The 23,342-nt window shown below is 45.0% G+C and overlaps 1 protein-coding gene across 3 annotated transcripts in view; it reads right to left on the bottom strand.

Moving 5' to 3' along the window:
* The window catches only part of EXOC2 (exocyst complex component 2), a 118,176-nt gene that overhangs the window by 15,035 nt on the left and 79,799 nt on the right, over nucleotides 1–23,342 (bottom strand). For 2 of the 3 annotated variants that reach the window (XM_043908683.1, XM_043908682.1), the window contains one exon: nucleotides 17,580–17,721. The exons of the other annotated variant lie outside the window; for it this stretch is intronic. In XM_043908683.1, coding sequence (XP_043764618.1) covers nucleotides 17,580–17,721 — 142 coding nt within the window. The remainder of the gene's footprint in view (nucleotides 1–17,579; nucleotides 17,722–23,342) is intronic. 3 annotated transcript variants of the gene reach the window in all.

The following is a 23,342-nucleotide window of genomic DNA, read 5'->3' as shown; positions in this document are numbered from 1 at the left end:
AATGGCTGTCTGACGACGCCTTACAAATAGCTGTGAAAAGAAGAGAAGCCAAAAGCAAAGGAGAAATGGAAAGATATACCCATTTGAATGCAGAGTTCCAAAGAATAGCAAGGAGAGATAAGAAAGCCTTCCTCAGTGATCAATGCAAAGAAATAGAGGAAAGCAATAGAATGGGAAAGACTAAAGATCTCTTCAAGAAAATCTGAGATACCAAGGGAACATTTCAGGCAAAGATGGGCTCAATATAGGACAGAAATGGTATGGGCCTAACAGAAGCAGAAGACATTAAGAAGAGGTGGTAGGAATACACAGAAGAACTGTACAAAAAAGATCTTCACAACCCAGATAACCACGATGGTGTGATCACTCACCTAGAGCCAGACACCCTGGAATGTGAAGTCAAGTGGGCCTTAGGAAGCATCACTACGAACAAAGCTAGTGGAGGTGATGGAATTCCAGTTGAGCTATTTTAAATCCTGAAAGATGATGCTGTGAAAGTGCTGCACTCAATATGCCAGCAAATTTGGAAAACTCAGCAGTGGCCATAGGACTGGAAAAGGTCAGTTTTCATTCCAATCCCTAAGAAAGGCAATGCCAAAGAATGCTCAAACTATCACACAATTGCACTCATCTCACATGCTAGCAAAGTAATGCTCAAAATTCTCCAAGCCAGGCTTCAACAATATGTGAACTGTGCACATCCAGATGTTCAAACTGGTTTTAGAAAAGGCAGAGGAACCAGAGATCAAATTGCCAACATCTGCTGGATCATCAAAAAAACAAGAGAGTTCCAGAAAAACATCTATTTCTGCTTTATTGACTATGCCAAAGCCTTTGACTGTGTGGATCACAATAAACTCTGGAAAATTCTGAAAGAGATGGGAATACCAGACCACCTGTCCTGCCTCTTGAGAAATCTGTATACAGGTCAGGAAGCAACAGTTAGAACTGAACATGGAACAAGACTGGTTCCAAATAGGAAAAGGAGTACATCAAGGCTGTATGTACGAGGCTGTAAATAAGTCACCCTTCTTATTTGACTTATGTGCAGAGTACATCATGAGAAATGCTGGGCTGGATGAAGCACAAGCTGGAATCAAGATTGCTGGGAGAAATATCAATAACCTCAGATATGCAGATGACACCACCCTTATGGCAGAAAACAAAGAAGAACTAAAGAGCCTCTTGAAGAAAGTCAAAGAGGAGAGTGAAAAAGTTGGCTTTAAGCTCAACATTCAGAAAACAAAGATCATGGGATCCAGTCCCATCACTTCATGGCAAATAGATGGGGAAACAGTGGCAGACTTTATTTTTTGGGGCTCCAAAATCATTGCAGATGGTGACTGCAGCCATGAAATTAAAAGACGCTTACTCTTTGGAAGGAAAGTTATGACCAACCTAGACAACATGTTTTTTTTTCTTTTTTTTTTTTATTTATTTATTTTTTTTTTCCAGTGGGTTTTGTCATACATTGATATGAATCAGCCATGGATTTACATGTATTCCCATTCCCGATCCCCCCTCCCTCTCCACCCGATTCCTCTGGGTCTTCCCAGTGCACCAGGCCGGAGCACTTGTCTCATGCATCCCACCTGGGCTGGTGATCTGTTTCACCATAGATAGTATACATGCTGTTCTTTTGAAATATCCCACCCTCACATTCTCCCACAAAGTTCAAAAGTCTGTTCTGTATTTCTGTGTCTCTTTTTCTGTTTTGCATATAGGGTTATCGTTATCACCTTTCTAAATTCCATATATATGTGTTAGTATGCTGTAATGTTCTTTATCTTTCTAGCTTACTTCACTCTGTATAATGGGCTCCAGCTTCATCCATCTCATTAGGACTGGTTCAAATGAATTCTTTTTAATGGCTGAATAATATTCCATGGTGTATATGTACCACAGCTTCCTTATCCATTCATCTGCTGATGGGCATCTAAGTTGCTTCCATGTCCTGGCTATTATAAACAGTGCTGCTATGAACATTGGGGTGCACGTGTCTCTTTCAGATCTGGTTTCCTCAGTGTGTATGCCCAGAAGTGGGATTGCTGGGTCATATGGCAGTTCTATTTCCAGTTTTTTAAGAAATCTCCACACTGTTTTCCATAGCGGCTGTACTAGTTTGCATTCCCACCAACAGTGTAAGAGGGTTCCCTTTTCTCCACACCCTCTCCAGCATTTATTGCTTGTAGACTTTTGGATAGCAGCCATCCTGACTGGCGTGTAATGGTACCTCATTGTGGTTTTGATTTGCATTTCTCTGATAATGAGTGATGTTGAGCATCTTTTCATGTGTTTGTTAGCCATCTGTATGTCTTCTTTGGAGAAATGTCTGTTTAGTTCTTTGGCCCATTTTTTGATTGGGTCATTTATTTTTCTGGAATTGAGCTGCAGGAGTTGCTTGTATATTTTTGAGATTAATCCTTTGTCTGTTGCTTCATTTGCTATTATTAAGCAGAGATATTACTTTGCCAACAAAGGTCCATCTAGTCAAGGCTATGGTTTTTCCAGTAGTCATGTATGGATGTGAGAGTTGGACCATAAAGAAAGCTGAATGCCAAAGAATTGATGCTTTTGAACTGTGGTGCTGGAGAAGACTCTTGAGAGTCCCTTGGACTGCAAGGAGATTCAACCAGTCAATCCTAAAGGAAATCAGTCCTGAATGTTCACTGGAAGGACTGATGTTGAAGCTGAAACTCCAATACTTTGGCCACCTGATGCGAAGAACTGACTCATTTGAAAAGACCCTGATGCTGGGAAAGATTGAAGGTGGGAGGAGAAGGGGACGACAGAGGATGAGATGATTGGATGGCATCTCTGACTCAATGGACATGAGTCTGAGTAAACTCCGGGAGTTGGTGATGGACAGGGAGGCCTGGCGTGCTGCAGTCCATGGGATTGCAAAGAGTCGGACACGACTGAACAACTGAACTGAATATATCTCCTAGTTTTTAAATATGAATAGGAAAACTCTGTCCTATGAAAACAGAAAATAAAATATCACCATCCATGAAAATAACAGTAAATTTATTTCACGGCTTACTTTTTCCATTTCTAAGAGGATTTATATTCATAAGAGTTTAGCTTTCATAAACTTCAGAGACAAACTTTACCTTTGAAGATTCTAATACAGGCAAGGGAGTCATAATCTCTCCGATTTCAAAGTCAGAATCTGATGTGTAAAATAGTCTGTGAACTTATTCTAACCTAAAATATTATAGAACACGATACATTTAGCATGAAGTATCAGTTTCAACATTCAAAACTGATACTGAATTTTAGACTTAAAGGTATAAAAATTTAATTAATATTAATATAAATCAATTTTATTTGCTTCAATTTCTTCTTTTGGCAGGAAAAAAATGTTTTCATTAGAAGGCAACTTCAATTAGAAAAGTAAAAATGAATGAATCAGTTGGGCGAACCGAGAGCCTGTCATACAGAATGACGTAAAATAAAAAGATACTGTATATTACTGCATAAATACGGAATCTAGAAAAATGGTACTGACGAGTCTATTTGCAGGGCAGGAACAGAGAGGCAGACATGGAGAACAGACTTGTGGACAGAGCGGAGGGCGGGCAGGGTGGGACGAGTCGAGACAGTAGCACTGACGTGTACACACAACCACGTGTAACAGCTAGCGGGGACCGCTGTGCAACCCGAGCTCAGCTCAGGGCTCCGTGACAACCTCCCTCCCCGCGCTGGATGGGAGGGAGGCGAAAGTGGGAAGCTGATACACGTTGCTGCATGGCAGAAATCAACACAACATTATAAAGCAATTACCCTTCAATTAAAAATAAAAAATATAAAGGTGACAAGAAAACAGAACTCATTCTACATATGCAAATGTGTTTGTTTCACACTGTGAGGTGTTACAGTTATATATATACTTCATAAAGGTCTGTAGAATCTTCAGATTTCACAACCTCTAGGAGCCCGGCCCCAGCCCTCAACAAGAATGACCTCAAAGGAAATCAAACTAATAAACGCTTGTGAGGGAAGCCGGACTGCAGACCACAGCTCTGGAGCCTGACGGCCTGCTTCAGGACGGCAGCCCCACTGTCTAAGCCGTGGCCGTGGCAGAGGGTGCACGTGTGTGGCCGCTGCAGGTGGCCTGGTCCTGTGCAGCTCTGCTTCCAATGCTGGAGCCGGCATGGTGAGCAGAGCACGGAGCGTCCACTCTCAGGACCAGGTTCCACCCACAGTGTAAGCAGCAAGGTTCAACTAGGCCAAGCTTCTGCTATTAAACCAAAGAAAAGGCCTTGGAATCAAAAAGAGAGGAGTTGTAATAAAATCAAAGGCAGAAAAAACATGAAAGCCAAGAGTTAACCTGGAGCTTCGTCTTCATGTATATCAGAAGGGATCTCTGGAGTCAGCACATGGAGAAGTATAATTGTGAGGAGGGGCTGCAGGCCTGGCCAGTTGCAGTGGAGACCTGGACCTTGCGGCTATCAGAGCTGAGAGACTGCAAAGCACCACCACAAGATGTGAGCTTGGAAACAGCGCCAATGGTCATCCTTGCTAATTGTGATGTTCTGCTGTTAAGGTTTCTAAGTCTGCAAGTAGGAGTTGTCCCCTCTTTTCCAGTTAAACAGAACTCTCAGCTAGGAAAGCACATATATCCTGTTTCCTGCACACACATGTACCAGCATCTCAGTGGAGACACGGCAGCCTGCTCCCCACAGGCGCTCCTGCACCTCGTCCCTGTCGGCCCAGGACTGGGAGGTGGCCCCGCCTGCCCGCGCCTCCCCGTGCAGACTGCCCGCACTCCCCAGCAGAGGAGGGAGCAGCGTGCCGCTCTTCGGGCTCTATCCAACGTCAGGGCCTGGCCTCGGGTGGGACAGGCCTCCCTGCCTGGATGAGCATGTCACGCTCACATGCCCACTCCATGCTGTGGGCACTAACTGGTCTCCAGCTTCCAGTTACTTCAGACAGAGCTGCAGTGGAGACGCTGTCTGCTGGTGCAGAGACGCTTGCTCCCCTCGGGGACATCCTGGGAGGGAGTGGGCCCCCGCCAAGCGCACCGCTGCCTCTGCCAGCCTTCTCCAGGGGAAGGCAGAGCAACCCTGCTTCCCAAACCACGTCAGCAGCAGTCTACATGCTATCTAGGTGGATATGGACCCATCAATGTGTCTAAAAGGAGCACTTGCTCTAGTTTAAAAAAAAAAAAAAGGATTTCCACACCTATTTTCCTCAGCATAAGATAAAAAAGTCACAGCACAGCACAGAGGAAAAAAGAGAAAAGTCTAAGAATGTATACCAATTTTTCTTTTCACTAACACAACCCAACTGTGCAATACAAGAAGGTGCGTGCCTTTCATTTCCATCACGTCTGAAGTCCCTGAAAGTACCTTTGTGGTTTCATAAAGCCTACCATCATCTCTCCTTCAATACACAAACTTGCTCAGAGTGACATGCACTCCACGTACAATCTCAGGTCCTTATTACTGCAATCACAGGCTGCCACAGCATTTGCAATCAGAAGTGAAAGCAACTGCAAAGCTGAAAACTGCGTTTTCAAATGTATCATGCTTGGGAATATACTTTGGTTGTCACTCAAACATTTTGATTACTAGTATGAGATATTAACAGAGAACTGAAGTAAAATGACCCAGAAGAAAACTCATACTCAAGCACCCTCCTGCACAACATGAAGGCTCTATTCACAGTCTCTTCCATTTGCTCCTGTGGGGGACACCTGCCCTGCAGCTGTGGGTGCCCTGTCACCAACACCTGGTCCCAAACTGACTGCGGGCAAGCTGTCCCGCTGCCCCACATGAGTGGAGGAGACGGGGGGCTGCCGGAGCACCGGCTCACGGAGGAGCCGAGCCACAGGGCAGCCCAGCTTCTGTCAGCCACACGTCCTCGGCTTCAGGGAGGGAGGCCAGCCTGAAAATTTCCTTTCTGTCGTGGGCTTCCAGGAAATTCTCGAGACGCTGCTTTAAAACACACACTCACAAGTTTTCCACCAGAATGTGCAGAATAAAGGGCCATCCAAATGGCTAACTGTTAAGCTATACTCAGAATAGCCAAGGGTTGGCTTTCTTGGCTCATTAAGAGAAGACGGTCACGAAAGTTCACCTGGTGTTGGGAGAGACACAGAGAGCTGGCATTTCTGGTCTGGCTGTGACAGGTCAGAGGAGGTGAAACATCCAAAGATCACGCCGTGGTTTGGTGTTCTCACAAGATCTGGCAGGTGTGCGTGCTCTGCTGGAACCAGTGAACTTGGCAGTTTCCGAGTGTGCAGTACACTCAGGTAACGACACTCCCCAGGTGCACAAGACTCCGGGCCAGGTTGCAAAGGCTGGTCTTGCAGAGGAGGAAGGGCCGGAAATGCCAAGCGAGGGTGAAAAGGCGTCCCCAAGCACGCCCTGCGAGAGACCTGAGTGGGTGGGAGCGTTGAAGCTAAGCGTAGCAGAGGCTCGGGGCCGTTCTCCCCCAGCCTACGGTGGGGAAGGTTCACGGATGCACAACTTAAATGACACGACACATCCTGGGGTTCACAGCAAACCCTCCGAACAGTCACCGCTGTTCCAGCACAGAGAAGGGCAGCTCTGCCTAGAAGACAGCAACTGGGGCCCTGACTGACCCACCCCATTCCAGAAACCAAAGTGAAATGTGAAGTTCAAAACAGAACATTTAGGAAGGTAGGTGAGAGAACTTCCACGCAGGCAGTGGAAGTGAATATGGAAGTATGAAAAAAGTTCTGTCCTTAACGTCTCTCTACCCTTTCTACACTGAGTCTTCAGACCTGTCTACCCATGGCTGTTCTGTAATTTCTCCTACTCCCTTTGAAATCAAAACTCCTGCACCACGGTTGGAGGTAAGCTGTCTTGGGAGGCGGAAGTGGTGTGCTGACAAGGCTCACTAGTCCTGGGGGAGGGGTAACAACTACATAATGTCATTAACAATGATTGTCAGTAAAGAGAGGAGACCATGTGCACATACACAGACACGCACGCACCTGTGCGCCGTCCTCGGGTATCTGCCCTGAGCACAAAGATGCTTCCTGGGTTTCCGTTAGACACAGTCTATCCTCAGTTTGACTACTGTGACTTCAGTCCTTTAGAGTCTGTTAACCGCTAATTTATTAAAACACTTTTGATGGTGACCTAATTTGTTAAGAAGTCAAAATACAACAACTGGAATCATCTGAACTTCACCCTTCCCATTGTGGTGCATGTTTTAAACAACTGGGAAAGTGAGCGTTTGCCACCGTTTTCAGGTGAAAGCAACAATTTGGAGCCGTCTTGTTACCATGCCCCTCAGGCACCCCATGCCCCCAAATCCAGGGGCACTCCAGCACTCTGAGGGAACCCGCACCCGACGCTGGGCACGGGGACCAGTGCTGTGCAGCGCCAGGAGGACAGGGGCATGCCTCTGGTTCTGAGGAGGAATCCGAGTGCAGACAGCGTGGCTCCAACAGCCAGGCCAGACTTGCTCAATGACGGGCCAGCGCCTCCTGGGCCAAGCCGCGGTGTCCGCTCCGTGGACGCGTGGGGTGCCTGCCTGCTCGTGGGCTGGGCTTGTGGACAAATGGAGGGGCCAGTGCCGCTGTCAGCTTAGCATGCTGGGCCACGGCCTCCACCAGCCTCCAGGTCGTGCGCTGAGCTGGAGACCAGAGCCGGGGCAGACCCTTTGGCGCCCTTTCAAACTCCTCACCCAGAACCGTCTGCAGACAAACACCTGTGAGTTCGGAATGAGCACTAAGCTCACAGCAGCCAAGGTCACCGGAGATAGCAAGTAGCTGGGAAGCAGAACGGAGCGCACCAACGGCAGGATGTGCACGAGGTTCCCCCGCTATCTCCCACGGCGCACACAAGTTTTAGAAAAAGACTCTTGGTCATAATTAGACAAAATCAGGTGAAGTGAGTGAAAAAACCTCGGATACTGTTCACAGGACCTAGAAACGGAAGTTCTGCAGACTCACAATTACGAGATGTCCACACAGTTTCCCGAACACCAGAGGGGACACAGCCTGGCAGGACCATGTGGTTAAGGAATGGGCCAGCTGATGTGACTGAACAGAAGCGATGGTGCTGCTGAGACGTAAGAAACCAAAGGGAACGCAGTGCTTGTCCAATCGTGCAGGACTTCTGGGTGCGGTTTAACGAGAGCAAAAGGGATTACAAAAGGCAAGGGGGGGATCTAGGGAGGACAGACACATACATGGAAAGAATAAGACAAATTTGACAGAGGGAAGTTTTTCCGTATTTCGTATCATTTCATACCCGACTGATGGCCGGCTGCACATCTGAGGAGAGAAGGGACTCAGTGGGTGTGGCACCTGGACACAGAGAGCAGGCAGGCCTGGAGCCCCTGTGGAAAGACTCCCAGCCAGAGAGGGAACAGTTTGATTACTATGATAATGAATTGACACTCAATTAAATATGCTCAAGCTGAGTTAGAAAAATATGCTCAAGCCATGATAATTAGAAAACATCTCCACAACTTAGCGACTGAACAACAACTAGGAGATAAAAGATCATGGCAACAATTACCAATGGTGCTAAAACTACTGATGAAAAGCTTGACAGTTTTAAAGGGTGGAGAGAGCTGATAACACTTGAATCCAGTTTTCAATCTCAACATCACAAAGAGGGGAACAATCAAACATTACGGACGTCCTGGTGACAAAATCCAAATTAAAATCAAGCCTGAAACTGATAAAGCTTCATTAATCATAAGTTCGGAAACACAAGGGGCAGAGAAACATGGCAGATGACACAAGGAGGAAACAATATGAAAACTCCAGAAAATGAGAGTATCTATAGAACCGTCTGATTTATTCAACAAATAAGCTGAAGAGAGGGCCATCAGTCAGTTCAATCACTCAGTCGTGTCCGACTCTTTGCGACCCCATAGACTGCAGCACGCCAGGCTTCCCTGTCCATCACTAACTCACGGAGCTTGCTCAAACTCACGTCCATCAAGTTGGTGATGCCATCTGATCATCTCAACCTCTGTGTCACCCCCTTTTTTTCCTGCCTTCAATCTTTCCCAGCATCAGGGTATTTCCCAGCGAGTCAGTTCTTTGAATCAGGTAGCCAAAGTATTAAGAGTTTCAGCTTCAGCATCAGTCCTTCCAATGACTATTCAGGACTGATTTCCTTTAGGATTGAAAAGGCCCTAGAGAAGGGAAAAATTACTTCAGAGACACGCGAGTAAAAAGCAACACATAGACCCTGACAGGAGCCCTGATCTGACCGAACTGTCTAAACAACATTTATGAAAATTCTGGACACTGACTGTGTTCTGGAGTCTAAGCTCAGACTGCTTGCTGCAAAACAGGCCAGTAACTGAGAGGTGAGCTGTCAGGACAAGGAACACAGCTGAATTCGGAAAGCTGGCAAACGAGAGGAGGGTGGGCTCGTGCCCCAAAGGGCCTTCTTGCCTGAGTCAGGACTCAGGCTCCTTCTACACTGAAAAGGGAGAGGGCAAAGCCAAACACGTCCCTGTTTCCGTCAGCCTCCAGAGGGCATGAGTGAATTCCTCCCTGCAGCCACTCACAGGGGGCCTGGTCAGGAGGCTTTCTGTGAGCTAAACCAAAGCATTTTACTAGCTCGATGCTCATGACCCAAGAGGCAAAATTCCCAGAGATGAGCCACGTACAATCTAAGCTTACAGGCACCATCCCTTTAGTGATTAATCTGTAACAGAATACAAAAGGTTCTTTCCTATTGCAATTGGATATTTGATAAAATTAATGGATTGTTACATTTTTTTCCAGATCTGGTAATAGCATTGGGACTGTGTTTTCAAAGACATCATCCTTATCTGATCCGTGTGTGGATGAAATGACCCTTCATCCAGAGAGGGCAGGGGACTGGCCGTGAGCTCAGGGCTGCTGAAGCCGCCACGAAGTCAGCTCCGCACTTCCCTGTTCTGCTGTGATCAACCTCTAGGAATGTCCAAAATAAGTTCAAACAATGACCTTTTGCACAACAGCACATTAATTCACCCTGGTGCCAAATAGCTATCAGTTTAAGACACAATAAAATAAATACTTCAACAGATAATACATGCAATGATGAAAGTATGTAGGCCATAGGTCATCTTAAGGTTAATACATTTCACATTGAATACCATCAGAGCCAACACTTAGCTTTACTGAAAATGCTTGGCAGACACTCTGCAACCAAATGTCCAAAGCACTGTACAGTTTTACAGCACTGACAGTGATGCAGTAAACTGCTTATGAAAAAGGAAAAATGGCTGGGAAAAAAGTAAAGTTAAATAATGAAAGTGCAATTTAAAAAAAGAGGACTGACTAGGGTCATCCTCCTTTGAAAAATGTAAAACTGCCTTTCTCCTATAAATAGATGAAATACAAATTTATTAAAATCTTCCTGACAGTATTTTTGAAATGAAATTAGGAAAAACAGGTCAAGAAATTGATAAAACTACTCTGAGTTCAGCACCAGGAAAGACCACTGAGTTGGATGTCTCTTCAAAGGTGGAATTCACTTGACTGGGATCTCTTTCAGTTAAAAGCAGAATCAGTAAGGTGGCAGACTGGTCTGTGAGTAGGGCACAGGAAACCTGTGGAGGATGATCAAGAGAACGGCAGGTCACCAGGCATTACCACTTGGGTTCCACGTTAAGAGACAAGAACAGATGTGCACAGGGTCTAACAAATAGCACCAGGAATGTGATGCTCATAAAGGCGCCCTCAGAATTCTGCAAGGCTCGGTCTTCAGAATAAATCTGGAAAGGTGAAATGACACTCAGAGACCTTTGGGTTACACCTATTTTGTAAAAATCTAATTACTTCTAAATGAATAGTTCACATGGTGTTTTTGGTAACTGTTTTCTTATTTAATCACCCAAAATTCTCTTCTTCAACATTAACTGAATTAAAGGATAATTCAATCTGATATTCTGTTGAAAATACCTACTAGGGTAAAAACCAAACTTCAAATTAGTATTTTACTTGGTGTGTTTTCCCTGTCATCTCCGGCCCGAGTAATTTATGCCAAGGTGTTTCTCACTAATCAACCACCTGGTGGAGGAAATGTACTGGGGACGGCTTTCTCCACACTGGCACCCAGGAGGGCCACGGCACGGAGATGGAGACGGAGGAGGGAGGGCTGGAGACGGTGGGGCGGGGCCGGAGGGGAGGGAGAGGTGGTGGGAGTGGCGGGGGAAGCCACTGCTGGGCCCCTGTCTAGTTCCACACATGCTGTGAACTGACCCTTGAATGGCCGGCTCGGGTATTTTATAAAACACAGAACTAATATTTGGATGCTGAAATAACTCCTCTTCTTTATTAATGGGACAAAACAAACTTTTTATTTGCTCAACTCAGCTCTTATCTTTTGCCTGCACACCTGGAGCCAGCCCTGGCGGTAGACTGGGTTTAAGGAGAATGGTGTCTCCCGGCACTGCTGGGTTTCGAGTGGGGCTTCCCTGCGGGAGGGAGGAGAGCCTTCGTCCACCTCTGGGGGGATGGCAGCGCACGGGCTCTGTGCCCTTCTCCACTCCCCGCCCGGCCTGTGGGAGGCGGCGAGAGGGCAGAGCAGCTACTTGCAGGAGGAGCTGGTGAGAGCTGGGCTTGCTCGGACCCCGCAGCCCCCGCTTTCCCGCAGCCCCCACTTCCCCGCCTGCTGGCGCCTGTGTCTTTTCCTGCGATTGGTGTCAGATCGGGAGAGAGGACTGTCCTTCACCAGTTCCCGGGGCCCAGAGATTCTAATGGTGTTTCCTGCCTTTCCTTCGTGCAGGCTGAGGCAGCAATGGATGAGAGTCCCTCCGACGTGGGACACGACCACTCCTCTCTTAGGAGGATCCAAGGAGCTGTCCTCACACTTGGTAAACCTCCCCACATGCTCCAGGAAAGCATTCTCCCTAGGGGTGTGCACAGTTTGACAAGGAGTGAGATGGGTGTTTCCATGGTGGTACTGATTTGATGAGACAAATGGCAGGCAGCCTGCCCACCAGCCCAGTGTTCTTCACTTGAGGTAAGTGCAATTAGCTCACTGGAATACAAGGGTCTGGTTAAATCACAAAAGAGTATAAGAAAAGTGTTGAGGAAAAAAAGAGACATACAACAGGCAATCAAGATACTCTTCACATGGCAGTGGAAATGCATTTACAGGCAGGAATAGGCGATCAGCCAGGATGAAGAGCGTGACTGCAGACTGGTCTCAGCCTTCGCGCCGGATCCACAGCGACCGAGGGAAGCACAGTGCATCCCACGCGAGCCGGCTGCCCTCCCCATGCACCTGGCCCCCAAGCTCACAGCGTCCACCACACAGATGTCTTCCCTCCTCACAGCATCCACCACACAGATGTCTTCCCTCCCCCGGTACTTCCAATGACTACAGTTAACAGGAAAGCATTTTGAGGCAAAAATCAGTCAAGTACTTATTAAAAAATGGTTGATTTTAAATTAATCTTTTACCTTTACGAGTATATGTAAACATATATGTTCTAGATAGAAAACAAATATTTAAGTGAAAATTTAAAGAAAGATTACTTTTTTTGTTTAGTACGTTTTTAAGATTTAAACTTTCAAGTGTACTTGTAAATGAGATTATTTTTAACTGAGCTAAAACTTATCAAATGCAAATACTCAGAGCCCTTAATAACTGAGGATAACAGAAAAATGACACAATCAGTTAAGTGACTCAGAACTAACCAGAATAATCTTTCCTGATATATATATACATAAAATTAAAGAGGTGATCAACCGGATTTTTTTTAAAAATTAGTACAGTGTCAGAAACTATATTTTTTTAAAATTTATTTCTAACTACAGCAATACACAGGTAGCTATATGATTTGCAAAATTCAGCTCTGAAATGAAAAATGAAATTGGAGATGAAAATTCTAAAGATAATACTAAGGTAACTGAAATTCTTTTGGAGGACTAAAGTCAAACTACTGTGGCTGCTCAGCTAGGTCTCAAAACTTCAGTCAACTTTAAAGAAACGAAAAGTTGCTCTATGACTATAAGAGACTGAGGTTCAGCTGGGGATCCAGTCAAAACCACACTGAGAACAGAACTAGATACAGCTTAGAAAAGTGAAACCGACATCGACAATTTCTAAGAGGTTTTGGCACCAGAGGAATGGCGCGTGAATGGCGGGCGGGGCAGTGGTGTGTGCACATGCCGAGGAGAGGATGCTAACCTGAAAGAAAGCACCACGGGCCTCCATGCCACACAGCCAGCAGCACCTCAATTTGCACAAAAAGCTCCCTGGGTAACCATGACGTCACTCTGCATCCATCATCACTCACACTGTGGGCTGGGAAGACGCGAGGGGCAGAGAAGGACCCCAGACCTGGACACTGAGTCAGGCCACACCTGGCAGCAGGGAAGACCCAAAGAGCCTGGCGATGCCCACCCCGCCCCCTTGCCCTCCTGAGTCCTCACAAGGACTGAGCAAGATGCACCTCAACTGTCCCTGAATAGCAGGTTATGTTGTGCACAGAGATGCCATGCAGAAACGTGCTCACATCAGGTATCCCTGACACTCATGTTTAAATCAAATGCAATTACTTATGACTGAGGGATTGCACATAGCTTCCACAGGGCACAAGCGCTAAAATGTTCACCTCAATTAAACAAATGCCAACATTCACTGTGTACTATTTGTTAAAAAGTGAACAAGATTAATGGAAACTAGAATATCACACGATTTACTTTCCTATCAAAAAACAACAGAGAAAAATCACTGCCGAAGCACAGAGCAAATACTCGAAAGATAAACTAAAGCATGACACATGTTTGCTGAGACTTGAGAACTATGAATTCCCACTGCACGACTGGAGCTTGGTGGACAGGTGGGGCCTGGGAACCAGGAGAGGCCCTGGCTGCCTGGAGGCGGCGTGGGAGGAACCAGGAGCAGGATGAGCAGGAGCCGTGCCCATGAGTGAAGGGGCATCTCTCCCAGGGGTGGGACCAGCCTGGGAGCACCCCACAGAGCACCAAGGCCAGCACGTCCATGGACCCCAGGATGGCTAGAGACGTGAGAAAGACACGAGAGGACACAGGGGCCTCAGGCGGAATCTCTGAGGCGCCGCCCAGACAGCTATTTCATGCCAGACTGTAAAGTGGAACCTGTCGGGCTGTGAGTAGTCAGAGTGACAGGAGCTCAAGGGGTTCTGAGCCTGATGTCCTGGCCACCTCTCCCCCACCCTCCGGAGGGAATGAGGATTTGTCTTAAGACAGCTGAAATTTAGGAAATTGTAATAAGTTGGCTTAAAGCTCAACATTCAGAAAACAAACATCATGGGATCCAGTCCCATCACTTCATGGCAAATCGATGGGGAAACAGTGGAAACCGTGGCTGACTTTGTATTTCTGGGCTCCAAAATCACTGCAGATGGTGTCTGCAGCCATGAAATTAAAAGACGCTTACTCTTTGGAAGGAAAGTTATGACCAACCTAGACAGCATATTAAAAAGCAGAGACATTACTTTGCCAACAAAGGTCCATCTAGTCAAGGCTATGGTTTTTCCAGTGGTCATGTATGGATCTGAGAGTTGGACTATAAAGAAAGCCGAGTGCTGAAGAATTGATGCTTTTGAACTGTGGTGTTGGAGAAGACTCTTGAGAGTCCCTTGGACTGCAAGGAGATCCAACCAGTCCATCCTAGAGATCATCAGTCCTGGGTGTTCACTGGAAGGACTGATGTTGAAGCTGAAACTCCGGTACTTTGGCCACCTGATGCGGAGAGCTGACTCATTTGAAAAGACCCTGATGCTGGGAAAGATTGAGGGCAGGAGAAGGGGACGACAGAGGATGAGATGGTTGGATGACATCACCGACTTGATGGACATGAGTCTGAGTAAACTCCAGGAGTTGGTGAAGGACAGGGAGGCCTGGCGTGCTGTGGTTCATGGGGTCGCAAAGAGTCGGACACGACTGAGCGACTGAACTGAACTGAGTATTAAGAGCTAAGTATACATGAGGCACATGCATTACAGGCACACAAATGACTGAAACCGCAAGGAGTTAAAGCACTTGGAGTGCGTATGAGTGTGCATGTGCACAGGTGTGCAGGGCCTGCTGCGCAACAAGTCCTTCATTTGTGAACCAGGGATTGGTTACCTGTTGGTACAAGCGTTCGGTACAGCTGGGCCCAAATCATTTGTTTGTGAATGTGCAAACTCCCAATAAACCTTCATGGTGGCACATGTCACCTGAACTGGTAAGGATCTTGATATCTCTCCTAATCTAATTTCACCCATTTCCCTGCCGCAATCGCTACTGGGATGTAACATGAACTGTGGCATATGCCATTATATTACCTTCCTAAAGCTCCCAAATGTTGAAATTCCCAAAGTCACCTAGCCCAAGAGTTTTGAAAAAGACTGCAGATCGAAAGCTCCAGAGGCTGTTGACAGACCGCCTTGAGACCAGTGATCCACCCAGGGAGTTAGGTTTGCTCATGCGAAGTCAGGAACTCAGCTTACACAGAAGGTGCATGTCATCAACGGCCCTGGATAACTGATCACTACCCCTGAGCTCATGGACTGGGCTATAAGACACTCCACCAACGTAAAGGGCAGTGCTGGGAACTAATGGACAGGATACTCCCTCGTAGATAATTATCTTGCACATAAAACACATGTAATTCCCATAGGTTCCATCTAAAACACCACGCCTACCCTCCAGTGGCCATATCACATATGCAGAGTAGACGGCTGGAGTCTTGACACTTGAGCAGATGCCTGAGGACAAAGGACTCATGACCATATGGCAAAGGGAGGACCCTGCAGGGAGGATGTGGGAAGTCTTCCCTGTGCGCTGTGGGCAGCTGGTGAGGCCATGGGGTAGAGTGTAGGGTCAGTACTGACCACGTTGCAGATTTTACTGTAAGACACTACAAAAATTTTAAGCAAGTTTCTGACAGGATCTGACATACTGTAAAAGGATGTATTTGGGATGTGAGCTGTCATCCAGTCTGGACACAGAAAAGAATGTATACCTGAACGAACCTAATTCCCAGGGTGGATCACTGGTCTCAAGGTCATCTGAACAGCCACTGGAACTTTTGATCTGCAGTCTTTTTCAAAACTCTTAGGCTAGGTGACTTTGGGAATTTCAACATTTGGGAGCTTTAGGAACGTAATATAGGAAGGAGCATTTAGGAAGGCAATGAATGGCCTTACGGGAGAAAGATCAACTATGATCAGCTTTAGGCAGGAGGCTCAAACGTCTATAATGATGGATGGAGACTTCAGGAATTAAATACCTACAATAACATAATGATTAATCATAATAACTTAATGATTCTGACTCTCAGCTTATCCTTCTGGCATCACTGTATCATTACCCCTAATATGAACAACTTGATGCTTTCAAATTGTGGTGCTGGAGAAGACTCTTGAGAGTCCCTTGGATGGCAAGGAGATCAAACCGGTCAGTCCTAAAGGAAATCAACCCTGAATATTCATTGGAAGGACTGACATTGAAGCTGAAGCTTCCATACTCTGGCCACCTGATGCAAAGAGCCGACTCACTGGAAAAGACCCTGATGCTAGGAAAGATTGAGGGCAAGAAGAGAAGACGGCGACAGAGGATGAGATGGTTGGATGGCATCACCAACTCAATGGACATGAGTCTGAGCAAACTCTAGAAGATAGTGAGGTACAGGAAACCTGGCGTGCTACAGTCCATCGAGTTGCAAAGAGTCTGACATGACTTAGTGACTGAACAACAATATGAACAGTAACAATAAAAAAAAACATATTTAAAGAGTAAATGATGCTATCACCATCTAATAAAAGCATCACACAACAAAAAATGACAGGATATCACAACAAATCGTTGAACGAATAAAGGTAACACAACTTTCCAGCAGGTCACGGGTGCAGGCACACGCGCCCCAAAGACCTGGTATCTAATAAGAACAGAACCATGTTCACACCAGGCAACACCAACATGTTAGTAGGTGGCCTGGCTTTATGTATTCCATGGTACTTCATACAAAGAAAGAAGTATCTGATCAATCAAAAATGTATTTCTTTCAATGAGCAGGTTATTTCTAAAACATACAATACCAAGTGATCTAAGTGACATTTATTTGACGTCACACGATAATATTGGAATTGTCTGCCATCTTTCCACAGTTGAGTTTTCTCTGCTAAATGATGATGATCTTACTCCCATACCTTCTCCTTGGATGTTTCACCTCTCTGGCAACCATAACTGGGTCTTCCATAGAAGCGACCAAATGTCTTAAGTAAATTTTTTGATGAAGGTCGTAAGGTCATTGCATAAAACTGCACTCAGTCTACTGCTTCTATGCAGGTAAGAAGCACCCCAGGAAGCAAGTGTGCATTACTGAGATGATCACACACTCTGAGGTGTAATTAATTATCCTCTGGAATTTACGGTTATCTGTAAGCCATTTTAAGCACTAATAATTTAAAGTCTCCTAATCTCCAAACTATCAAAAAGTGCGTTTAAGCTAATAAAGATTTAAAAATCAAGCCAATCTCTTAGTTAAATATGAAAAGAATGGGAACAAAAAGAAAAGCATCTTAAGCATGTCTCAAGAAAAGCAAATCCATATTCATGTCTCAGGATGCATGGACCTGGAGACCAGTAATCTGAAACCACCCACCTGTCGGGGGCAGGCAGTCCCTCCAGTCGAAGTAGCCAGCGTAAATGCCAGGTTCCAAGGAGCCCACGATGGGGTCTGCCTTCAGCTCAATGTAGCTTTCAAACAGCCTCTGGTCCAGATCTTTGAGTGAGGCCATGCTCACCTGTGAGCACAGCAGGAGCACACCAGTGAGACCATGCTCGCTCAAGTGGGAGCACGCACGGGCGTCTACTTGCGGGTGAAGAAACGGCAGAACAGTGTAAGTAAACGCTGAGCAGGTTTGAACATTACTTACCGGCTTTCCCACAAAAAGGCGTGACTTTTACTTCGCCGCTGCTAATAAAGAGCACTCTAGCACGGCAGGTGCCCTGCTTCCCCACTGTCTACACAGGGCTCTGAAGCTCACTCAAAACAGTTACAGAAACATAAAATCATTGTTTTATTTTAATGTCTCCAACTTAAATTTTCTAATTTACTATTGAAAAAACTTTTTTGGTAAGAATACTTTGTAAAAATTAGAACTTCTGAGGAAAAAAAATTACAGAAAAAAAGCCCTGTTATTTTCATTTCAAAGATGACAGAAAGAGCACTTTTAACTGAGCCAGTGCTATAGAAATAAACTCATCAAACTATGGTGTGTGTGTGTGTGTGTGTGTGTGTGTGTGTGTGTGTGTGTGTGTGTGTGTGTGTGTGTGTGTGTGTGTGTGTGTGTGTGTGTGTGTGTGTGTGTGTGTGTGTGTGTGTGTGAGACAAACTGCTGGGTAAGACAGGCTCAAGGAAGGACTGTACAAGGCTCTAAGACGAGGAACAGAGCCACTATTTTGTAGTTGTATTAAAAAAACAACAAAATTTTAACTAGAATAAATAAAAACAGCAAAAAAAATTATATACAATTAAGCTAAAAATAATCAAATATGCAAAACACATTGCCTATGGTTCAAGTGACTCAATCTTTAAAACTGCTTGCTGTAAACGAGCTTCCCTGAACTTAAAAAAAAAAAAAACCTGTCCTTTCTCCACCTCCATGCTGAAATATTGGAAAGAGATTTACAGGTGTCACAGAAAACCTCACTCAAGAACTGAATGCCACACAACTAAAAGATTCCACAGGCCACAACTAAGACATGGCTCGGCCAAATAAGCAACACATAAATAAAAATAAATATACATGTATAAAAAAGAGAGTCTTCCCTCCCTGGCCTGTGAGTGTCTCAGGAGATAGGAGAGGTTGGGGCTGGGGGCCCCATCCCATCCATCTCTCTCTAGGCATTCGACTTTAAAAAAAATAGTAATTTAACGCCAGACTTTAATGGCTATTATAACATTCTTGGGTAGATCAAAAATATGCAACTATCCAAACTGTAAATTAGATCATTCTTTTAAAAAGACTGGCACAGAGTATAACAGCTTTTTATATATGTAAGGATCATTCTTTGGATTTATGTAATTACAGCTACTGCAGTAAAATTATAAGCCAAAGTTTATTAACCATACAGCTCTGGTTTTCCCTTCTCAAAGGGCTCAGAGACTGGCCTGCAGCCTCTGAGACCCTTTAAAGAGAATGTTCTCGCCAATGAGCATCTGAGAAAGTGTTAACCTGCCAAGCAAGGAAAGACATGCAAAAGAAAACACCACAAGGGGATGTTTCCTATCAAATGCGAACTAATCAGCAGTGACAGCCAAATGTAAGGGCGCTGCTTCTGAACAGCAACCTGGCAGGCAGAGTCTGCCAGGAGGGAGCCTCTGCAGCAGCAGTTCACTTCCAGGAATTTACTGTGAGGAAGGGAGGAGGGTGATGTGGCCAGCATCCCCTCTCAGTGACAGCCACAAAGTCACCTGAAGGTTCCCAGCAGGAAAAAGTGAAAACAAGAATTTTACAATGGCACATCCAACAGTAACAAATACTATAAAGCCATAAAAGTCACATTTATAAAAATGGGAAAGTGCTCAAACAGAAGAGCCAATACAAAAAGATATATTCATTATAAACTGAATTCAGAATATTGTTTCATATTTTAATGACATATAGACACAGGTCTATGTAAGATACTAATTACTATATATTCTAAAATAAGAGTGTTTATCTTTCGTGGATTACAGGTGATTAAAAAAAAACTTTTTTAGATTTGTATTTCTCCTTTTAAAAAATGATTAGGTCTTAATTAAAAAAAAAAATCATTTATTTTTGGCCGTGCTGACGTTCCCTGTTGGGCGGGCCGTCTCCAGTTACGCTGAGCGGGCTTCTCGCCGCGGCTCCTCATACTGCACAACATGGGCTCCAGAGCGTTCCAGCTTCAGCAGTCGTGGTACACGGGCTTAGCTGCCCTGAGGCACGTGGAATGTTCCAGACCAGGGATTGAACCTGTGTCCCTGCACTGGCAGGTGGGTTCTTAACCACTGGACCACCAGGGAAGTCCAGAGGTCTTACTTTTACAATAAGGGGAAAAAAAATGCACGATAAAAAACATCTCCAACACTTGAGACTGGGAGGCGCTGGCACCGCATGTGGACACGCACGGGCACACGGGTCTCCACAGCACAGCCCAGCGGAGGCCTCCAACGGGGCTCATGCCAAAGGAGTGTCTCGCAGCGAAAGATGGTTTGGAAATGCTGACAGTTTCGTGTTTATTATTTAATGCTGTTTTATGAAGTTCAAAATGATATACATTTAAGCAACCAGCGTCTGATCCTATTCCTCTGGTGTCTTCTCATAGAAACAATTTTGTCCTTTATTTTAGCACAGGCATGATGCCAGAAGAGCTGGCACTCTGGACTCAGCCTGAGAGGCCTGCTTTGTTAACTTCCCTCTCTCTGAGCATCTTTCTGGATGAAAAACAGAAAGAAATTAATTTCCTTAATTACTTCAGAGAGCTATTTTCATCAAACAAAACTGTGTAAAAAAACCATTCCAGTTTTAAAGGATGAAAAGGGAAAAAGTGAGTTAGTGGCTCAGTCGTGTCCGACTCTGCAAGCCCATGGACTGTGGCTCACCAGGCTCTTCTGTCAATGGGATTCTTCAGGCAAGAACACTGGAGTGGATTGCCATTGCCTTCTCCAGAGGATCTTCCCAATCCAGGGATCCAGCCTGTGTCCCCTGCACTAAAGGCAGATTCTTTACTGCCTGAGCCACCAGGGAAGCCCCAAGGGATAAATGATCATTAAATTTTAATGAACTCCTAACAAGCATGATTATTTATGTAAAAATTAATTCCATTCTTACAGATGAAGAGTAAGATTAAGGGAACTAAAAAGGCCAGTGAAGCTCTTCATGAAACAGAATGCAGAAGGAACTGTGTCTGGAGAAACTTTGGCCAAGTCCCCGAGCACGGCTCAGGGGAGACCTGCGAGAGGCGGGGTCCGGGGGGAGAGGACGCCCAGCAGCAGCTCCGAGGGGCCTTCCCTCTGACCGCAGAGCAGAGCACGGATGACCAGTGCTCAAGGTATCTGAATGCCCTGGACTGCTCTCGGATCTGGGCCTCCGGAGTTATGTTACCTGAGAAGGGAACCATGAAAAACAGGGGCAGCTGGCAGCTTTTTTACCTTAATGCAAGAAACATGTTTTACTTCACTGTCATCATGAAATTAATAAATCCACTCATAAAAAACAGAAACAGCACAAAGACTATAAATCTAGTTTACTGTCTATTCCTTTAATGCTCAGTTGAATGCTTTCAAAATATTCAATTCCAAATTCTGAGTGCCACAAATAGCACCGCCCAGATCCTCAAATCACCTTGGTTTCAGAACACAAGAGCCTGGACAAAGACTGGGAAGGACACAAGAGCCCACCTGCATGTCAATTTCCTTCTGCTTCTTACTGACACAGATTCAATCTACAGAAAATCCCCACTTAAAACTTACAAAAAATGCTCAAAATTCTCCAAGCCAGGCTTCAACAATACATGAACCATGAACTTCCAGATGTTCAAACTGGTTTTAGAAAAGGCAGAGGAACCAGAGATCAAATTGCCAATATCCACTGGATCATCAAAAAAGCAAGAGAGTTCCAGAAAAGCATCGATTTCTGCTTTATTGACTATGCCAAAGCCTCTGACTGTGTGGATCACAATCAACTGTGGAAAATTCTGAAAGAGATGGAAATACCAGACCACCTGACCTGCCTCTTGAGAAATCTGTATACAGGTCAGGAAGCAACAGTTAGAACTGGACATGGAACAACAGACTGGTTCCAAATAGGAAAAGGAGTACGTCAAGGCTGTATATTGTCACCCTGCTTATTTAACTTATATGCAGAGTACATCATGAGAAACGTTGGGTTGGATGAAGCACAAGCTGGAATCAAGATTGCTGGGAGAAATATCAATAACCTCAGATATGCAGATGACACCACCCTTATGGCAGAAAGCGAAGAACTAAAGAGCCTCTTGAAGAAAGTCAAAGAGGAGAGTGAAAAAGTTGGCTTTAAGCTCAACATTCAGAAAACAAACATCATGGCATCTGGTCCCATCACTTCATGGCAAATCGATGGGGAAACAGTGGAAACCGTGGCTGACTTTATTTTGGGGGGCTCCAAAATCACTGCAGATGGTACCTGCAGCCATGAAATTAAAAGATGCTTACTCCTTGGAAGGAAAGTTATGACCACTAGACAGGCTATTAAAAGGCAGAGACATTACTTTGCCAACAAATGTCCATCCAGTCAAGGTTATGGTTTTTCCAGTAGTCATGTATGGATCTGAGAGTTGGACTATAAGGAAAGCTGAGTGCTGAAGAACTGATGCTTTTGAACTGTGGTGTTGGAGAAAACTCTTGAGAGTCCCTTGAACTGCAAGGAGAGCCAACCAGTCCATCCTAAAGGAGATCAGTCCTGAACATGCATTGGAAGGCCTGATGTTGAAGCTGAAACTCCAATACTTTGGCTACCTGATGCGAAGAGCTGATTCTTTTGAAAAGACCCTGATGCTGGGAAAGATTGAAGGTGGAAGGAGAAGGGGACGACAGAGGATGAGATGGTTGGATGGCATCACCACCAACTCAATGGACATGAGTCTGAGTAAACTCCAGGAGTTGGTGATGGACAGGGAGGCCTGGCATGCTGCAGTCCATGGGGTTGCAAAGAGTCGGACATGACTGAGGGACTGAACTGAAATCTCTCCCTGCTTTTATATGCAATTCCTAATCATTTCATATATTTTTAAAATGATAAACGACTTCTCCAATGATAATGTTAGTGTCATTATTATTATTGCATAAAAACAAAATGCCCACTTTCTACAAATACTAACTTTTTACTACAAGAGAACACCTTGTAATTCTCAACCAAAAATTTCTGGAAATAAACTCGACATTTGGCCCTGAAGTCTTAAGTCACAACATTTCTCATCAGGATGATTAATCTTTACGAAAAGGCAGGAAAAGAAGACACAGCCACCCACTCTGACATTTTCTATCTTTAAAAAAAAATCCCAATCAAGTTCATGAACTGGAACCATCATTTGTAAAAAGTATGCAATCCATCAAGAGCACTTTTTGATTGTAAGATTAACAAGATCACTATCTTATTCTGTGCACTAAGAAAACTGTACTGACATTAAAAAAAGTGGCTCCAGCTTGCTTTACTTAGAAATCTGATAAACCTCTGCCCAGGAACCAAGCAACCTTTAATAATAACAAGATCACTGCATCTTTTTCTTTTCTGATTACTTGAAAAATATAAACACTAAAGTGCAACATCATTTAAAAAAAACAACACTCCAATGATTTATTTATGCAGGATTCATTTTTGTCCAGTTCTCCACATGCAGCACTGGGGAGGGGAGGTGG

Source organism: Cervus elaphus, chromosome 7, assembly GCF_910594005.1.
Source record: "Cervus elaphus chromosome 7, mCerEla1.1, whole genome shotgun sequence".
Classification (NCBI taxonomy): Eukaryota; Metazoa; Chordata; class Mammalia; order Artiodactyla; family Cervidae; genus Cervus; species Cervus elaphus.
Note: the sequence above shows the minus strand (reverse complement) of the source record. Positions and strands in the feature narration are given on the sequence as shown.